At 43.9% G+C, this 6,961-nt stretch overlaps 1 protein-coding gene across 1 annotated transcript; it reads left to right on the top strand.

Annotated features, from left to right (window-relative positions):
* Positions 1-532: 532 nt before the first annotated feature.
* On the top strand, positions 533-2,487 carry LOC309552511 (zinc finger BED domain-containing protein 4-like; the record flags this gene model as incomplete). Its single annotated transcript, XM_082253473.1, has 2 exons — positions 533-2,241; positions 2,334-2,487. The coding sequence occupies 2 exons, from the start codon at positions 533-535 to the stop codon at positions 2,485-2,487; spliced, it is 1,863 nt and encodes a 620-aa protein (XP_082109599.1).
* Positions 2,488-6,961: the final 4,474 nt, after the last annotated feature.

The raw sequence follows: 6,961 nt of genomic DNA, 5'->3' as shown, positions 1-6,961 counted from the left end.
GAGAGAGAGAGAGAGAGGACAAGAGAGAGAGAGAGTGAGAGGACAAGAGAGAGAGACACGAGAGGACAAGAGAGAGAGAGACAGGAGAGGACAAGAGAGAGAGACACGAGAGGACAAGAGAGAGAGACACGAGAGGACAAGAGAGAGAGAGTGAGAGGACAAGAGAGAGAGAGTGAGAGGACAAGAGAGAGAGAGTGAGAGGACAAGAGAGAGAGAGTGAGAGGACAAGAGAGAGAGAGAGAGAGAGACATGAGAGGACAAGAGGGAGACATACCAGGACAAGAGAGAGAGAGACACGAGAGGAGAGAGACATGAGAGAGAGAGAGAGAGAGAGAGAGAGAGAGAGAGAGAGACATGAGAGACAGAGAGGTATATATACGGTATACACGAACACACACTTTTTTTTTTTATTTTTGAGGTTGGGTGTGGTAATCTTGTGTGAGTTTCCCACACTTTATTTTCCAGGACTTGACCCCTGGACGCAATCAAATAACCCGCGTAGAGTGAGAGGCGCGCGCTTTATGCAGCAAACATGTCAGCAGTGTGGAAGCACTTTAAAGTGTCAGAGAAAGAGGCAAAAACGGCCGTTTGCAGACATTGTTCTGCTGAATTGTCCAGAGGGGGTGCATCTGCAAAAACGTACAGCACTTCAAGTTTAATTTATCACTTAAAATCAAGACACCCCGAACATTATGCAGAGTACGAGAAAGACACGGCTACGGCAACAGCAGCAGCGAAAAGAAAAGTAGCTCCCAGTCCTAGGACACCCACTCCATCTGTGGCTGACTTCTTGGAAAAGGCAAAAAAGTTTGCCAATGACAGTGCCAAAGCTAAAGGTATTACTACAAAGATAATGGAATTCATCGCATTGGATGATCAACCATTCTCTGTTGTAGAGGATGTTGGATTTCGCAGGCTTATAGACCATATTGAGCCCCGTTACACCATCCCTAGTAGACGGCATTTCGCAGACGTGTGCTTACCTGAGATGTATAACGTCGTTTCAACTAACGTCCATGAGCTTTTGGCCACAGATATTGCAGCCCTCAGCTTCACGACTGATATTTGGAGCTCGGATGTGAGCCCCACTAGTATGCTGAGTTTAACTGCGCAGTGGATCGACACAGATTTCAAGCTACAAAAGATTGTGCTTCACTCACAAGAGTTTAGAGGGTCCCATACAGCTGTAGCAATATCCGAGGCGTTCGCCAACATGTTTGACACTTGGCGTATCGACCGATCTAAAGTGCATGCGGTAGTCAGTGACAACGCAAGAAATATGGCTAAAGCCATGGAAGATAGCAATCTGAAAGGCATACGGTGTATGGCACACACAATTCAACTGGCGGTCAACGAGGGATTGTTGAGTCAGCGCAGTATAGCAGATGTGATAGCGATAGGCAGGAAAATTGTTGGCCATTTTAAACATTCACCGCTTGCCTATGCGCGCCTACAATCTATCCAAGAACAGTTCGGAATGCCACAAAAACGTTTCCAACAAGATGTGAGCACAAGGTGGAACAGTACATATTATATGCTGGAAAGCCTTTTTGCGCAAAAGCGAGTCTTGGCTACATACATAGCAGATCATGACCTGCCCGCGACATTCACCGCACACCAGTGGGTGTTAATCAAGAACGTTCTCTCTCTTCTCGCCCCCTTTGAGCAGATAACAAAAGAGATAAGCTCATCTGATGCATCTGTGGCAGACGTCATACCCTTACTTGCAGCATTAAAGCGTCTTTTAAACAACGAGGCTGAAACAGACCACGGAGTGAAAACAACTAAAAGTGCGCTCTTAGAAGCTGTCAGCACACGATTTAGTCAGGCGGACTCAGAACCCCTGTACTGCATCGCGACTGTGCTTGATCCACGATATAAAGATCATTACTTGGATGTGGGGAAAAAGATGCGCACACGAGAAATGATCCAGGCCGAGTTGGATTTGGGAAAGCCGCTAGGTGATGGAGACGGTCAGGTGATGCACAGCGCAGGAGATGAAAACAGCGCAGAGAGTAAACGGGCTCGTACTACAGATGAGCCGCGCACAGTCTCGCTGTCTGACATGTTCGATGAGATCCTCCAAGAGAATAACCCATTTGCAAGACAGAGGACAAGTTCGACCGCTCAACAGTTAGATGGGTATCTCTCAGAAGTCCCCATCCCCAGGAGCAATAACCCTCTCGAATTTTGGAGGACCAATCAAGGCCGCTTTCCCGACTTGGCGCAGATGGCACGCAGGTAGGCTACTTGTATGGGAGACATTGTTCGTTTTGAAATGAGCAACTGTCAGAAAACTGCAATAAAATTTTCAACTATTCTGATTTCTGCAGGTACTTGTCTGCTCCATGCACAAGCACCGACAGTGAGAGACTGTTTAGTGCTGCATCTCATGTCATCGATGAGAAGAGGAACCGACTTTCATGTGTGAAAGCAGAGAAACTACTTTTCATAAAGAAGAACCTGCCACTTTTCCTGAAGAAGTAGGCTAAGTAGGCTTATGTCTAGGACAGTTATTCATTTGTTTTGGGTTCATCCACAGTTTTTGCACTATTCAATGCACATTTGTTGTTGTAGACATACAGTTACATTCTTTCAGCAGTCAGTTATAGGCCTAACGTAGGCTATTCAAGAAAAGGGCTTCAAAGATGGCCGAAATTTTTTTTTTTTTTTTACTAATTTATTTATTTTAAGTTATATTGTGCTTTAATATTTGCTGGAATGTTCAAAAATGTTCAGTGTTAAATAAATATTTTGAAATTTTATTTTTGTTATTTGATTTATTTATCTGAAAAGCAACACAAAATAGTAAAAAGCAAATTTTTACCATTTAATTATTGAATTTGTAATGGTGAAAAAATTGGCAAAATAAATGGAAAAAATGCGAAACACCGCGTTCGGTATTCGGCCTTCGGCCTTCGGCCAAGCATTTCATTATTATTCGGCTTCGGCTTCGGCCAAGAATTTCATTTCGGTGCATCCCTAGTTATTATGTACAGCTATACCAGATTCTCAGTGCTCAAGTTTTAGTAAGGCTTCTTTCACACGGTCCGCCTCCATAGGCGGATCCGTGCTGCTCAGCGGGGGATCGATACACAGATACCCGCTGAGCAGGCAGGTGACATCTCCCTCTCCACTCTGTGTGCGGAGAGGGAGGTGTCAGGTCCCCATGCATCTCTATGGGGGAATCAGATGAGAGTCCGCTCTCATCCGATCCCATCCGATCCCATCCCCTGGATGAATGGAAAATAGAGTTTCCATCCATCCGGATTTCACGGACAGGATTGGATGCGGATGGCAGCGGGTGTCACAGCTAACATGCACTGCCCTATAGGGATGCATAGAGGATCCGATCAGATCCACCTAAAAAACTGACAGGCGGATCTGATCGGATCGCTCGTGTGAAAGGACCCTTAAGCTCCCCCTATGTTTTATTGAGCCCACAAAATGGTTGCTTGAGAGAGATCTGTCTTGGAAGAGTCCCCAAATCTATTATAATGTATCATTATTTTTTTTAACAGTGCAAAAGCAGGCTAATATTAAAATTGTGTTTACAAAGCTTGTTTACATAGCTTAATAGGTGAAGAGATGTGACTCCTCCTTCCTCCCTGTTCTAATTGTTCCTGTATGAAGTTTCAGTTAGAGAGAGAACATCTAAAAGGAAACAGCTTTTGTCTTGCCCCACCATTAAAAAAAGTGATACTTAAAGTGGTTGTTAAGCCACTCAATCACAACACCAATTAGATTGGGCGCCAATGGGAATGTGCGTATCTTTTCACAAGGGTTATTGGAGCCCACCATCCATAGCTGCTAGAGAATATCTTTGGGGGGAGAAACAGAAAACAACATTGAAAGTCCTCTTTGGAGTGCTTAGGACATGTTGCTGCTCATAGTTGCTCAAATAGAATATAAATTTAAATTAAAAACAACCAGCTTGCACGAAAACAATAAAAAATATTTATTAACCACTTCTGGACCAGAAGGATTTGCCCCCTTAATGACAAGGCCATATATTGCGATTCGGCACTGCGTTACTTTAAAGGACAATTGCGCGGTAGTGCTTTTTTTCTCACAAATAGCGCTTTATTTTGGTGGTATTTGATCACCTGTGCGATTTTTATTTTTTGCTCTATAAACAAAAAAAGAGCGACAATTCTGAAAAAAAAAACAATATTTTTCACATTCTGCTATATACATTCCCCAAAAATTTTTTTTTGAATAAATACATTTTTTAACATTTTAGGCCAATTTGTGTTCTGCTACATATCTTTGGTAAATAAAAATCACAATAAGCGTATTTTGATTGATTTGCGTAAAAATTATCGCTTCTACTAACTACGGGAAAGATTTATGTCATTTTTATTGTTTTTTTTTTTACTAGTAATGGCGGCGTTCTGCGATTTTTTGCGGGACTGCGACATTGCGCCGGGCAGATCGGACCCCTGATTGACATTTTTGACACTTTTGGGGGGCCAGTGACATTACTACAGTAATTAGTGCTAAAAATATGCACTGTTACTGTACTAATGACACTGGCAGGGAAGGGGTTAACACTGTGGGTGATCAATGGGTTAAATGTGTACCTAGGGGCGTGTTTCTAACATTGGGGGGGGTGTGGCTTGGGAAATGATCACAGAGACCTGTGTTCCTATATAGAAGGATCACAGGGGCTCTGTGATCATTTCAGGGAGAAGAACGGTCAGCTGTGTTTACAACAGCTGACCGTTCTTCTCTCTCAGTGGGAAACGATCGCGGATGTCAGGCGGCAATCAAAGCCGCCTGCCCCGCACATCAGCTTCCCCACTGACGAGCGGAGGCGGGAGCGTTCCGCCGCCGTGCTTGCCCCCTAGCTGCAGGCGCGCTACCAACGTATACCGTTGTCGGTTTGCGCAGGGGCGGCTGCCTGCCGCAGTATAACTGCGGCGGGTGGTCAGCAACAGGTTTAACCAGAAGTTCATAGGAAACAACCTTACAAGTAAAAAAGAGGAGAACTCCAAACAAGATCCTTCAGGGTTAATAAATATGTATGACTATCAAATATGAATACAATCCATAAATAAAAATGGGGATTTGGTCCCACCATATGGCCATATCGTGCTCAAGCCCACCACTGCGTCAAAGTACCCCATTATCAGTGGGTCTTACACTATCCATAAAAAAGGGGTGAATCCAGCCTCTCTAACCCTTGGAGACAACACTCCTTGCTGGGAAAGATATGGTGGGACCAAATCCCCATTTTTATTTATGGATTGTCTCCATATTTGATAGTCATTTCTTTTGCATGTGTGCGCTATTCTTCTTTTTTAATATACATGTCGCTTGGTCCATAGCTGCACCGGCTTTAGATATACATGTTCAGGGTTTGCTCCCCCAATTTTTTGCTTGTTTATTAATAAATATGTATGTCTGTGAGTACCAGTTTCACTTCCTCTCATTGAAAAAAAGCCCATGGCTGGGGGAGCCTACTTGCCTCTAGATGGAGATGTACCCGGCAATCGTGTGGCTGGTGGAGCAGGGTGCCGAAACTGACAGCCGTGGTGTCTGCTCTAAGGGGGCGAGGGGGGCTCTTGCAATGCTGCTCGTGGCACCAGTGGTGACCAGGTCCAGGGTCACGATGGATGTTTTGTCCAGAGCACGGCCGCCGAAGAGCCGACTGAGGTGACGTCTTAACCTCATGCCGGAGCTTACTGGATGCAGGGGAGACCAGGGACTGGAGGAAACAAATAAGCCCCCTAATGATATTTCGACAATTCCCTTTGCTACATTAAATAATATCCCCAGTGTATGTGTTTTTTTTTAAATGCTGATGTGTACCTCAATTCATATCGGCACTCACGTGACTGCCCGCTGCTCCCTCTACTGATATGACAGCTGCATCAGGAGGTGCTGAGAATTCCAGCCAGGAGGAGGAGACTAGCGGGCGGTAACGTAAATGCCAAGCGGCGCTATGAAATGAGGTACACAGCAGCATTTTTTAAAACAAACACATACACAGGGGGCATTATTTAAAATAGCAGAGGGGATTGTAGAAATGTCATTAAGTTATGAAAGCAGCAGGAGGGGAGGGCCAGGGAGCAGATTGGAGCTGAAAGGCAGGGAGGAGGGGGGGGACAGAGGAGAGCTGCGGATGACGGAGGCACATAAACTGACCACGGTGTCAGGACTCAGCAGCCATGATAAACCGTGGTCAGTTTACAGAGGGGAGGGCAGACCCGGACAGGATCAGCCAGGTATTGTATGTGATAGAAGGGACCAAATGACACAGCACAAGCACTGTGCTGCTGTATAACTTTATATGCTTTAAAGGAACAGGATCCATTTTTTTTTTTTTTTTTTAGGGATACAAACACTTTAATTGTGAATCCTTTGCCATATATTACAGACAAAGATTACGAACCTCTGTCAGATATTATTGCTGTCGGTGTTAACACTTGAGAGATTCAACCTTTTATTTTTCCTGGTAATTATTGTCACTATGACAGAAAGGCAAAAGAAACTTCAAAATATTTGAGTCACTGCCAACGCACAAAGCAAGGGTAAACCATCCTGTGGGTTCTAGTTTCAACTGTTAGGAATTCTCTTTACTTTGAGGAGACTTCCTCTCATTTTTGGTACAGTCACCAGAAAAGGAAGTGAAAGAAAATCTATCCAGGGGACACAAGGGAACAAAAAAAAAAAAATAACCTGAAAGAATTTCAGACCTTCCCTACCCTATCCAAAACAAAACAAAAAAAAAAAATAGGAAATTGGCTATACATACTCTTTGGGGACTATGTATAAAATATACTGTTTAGTTTCCAAACTACACTACAATAAGAAAATATTGTGCCCTTTTCGCCACTAGATGGCATTTTCATAGGAATTAATTTATTACAGAAAATACAGGGAAAATCCACCCAGCCTGCACAAATGTGTAGGACATTCATCCAATAAATGTTTTATAAATGGCACATGTGTTATA

This window comes from Pelophylax lessonae (assembly GCF_965119305.1).
Source record: "Pelophylax lessonae genome assembly, chromosome: 4".
Lineage (NCBI taxonomy): Eukaryota > Metazoa > Chordata > Amphibia > Anura > Ranidae > Pelophylax > Pelophylax lessonae.
The sequence above is the reverse complement of the archived record's forward strand: the minus strand, read 5'-3'. Positions and strand labels throughout refer to the sequence as shown.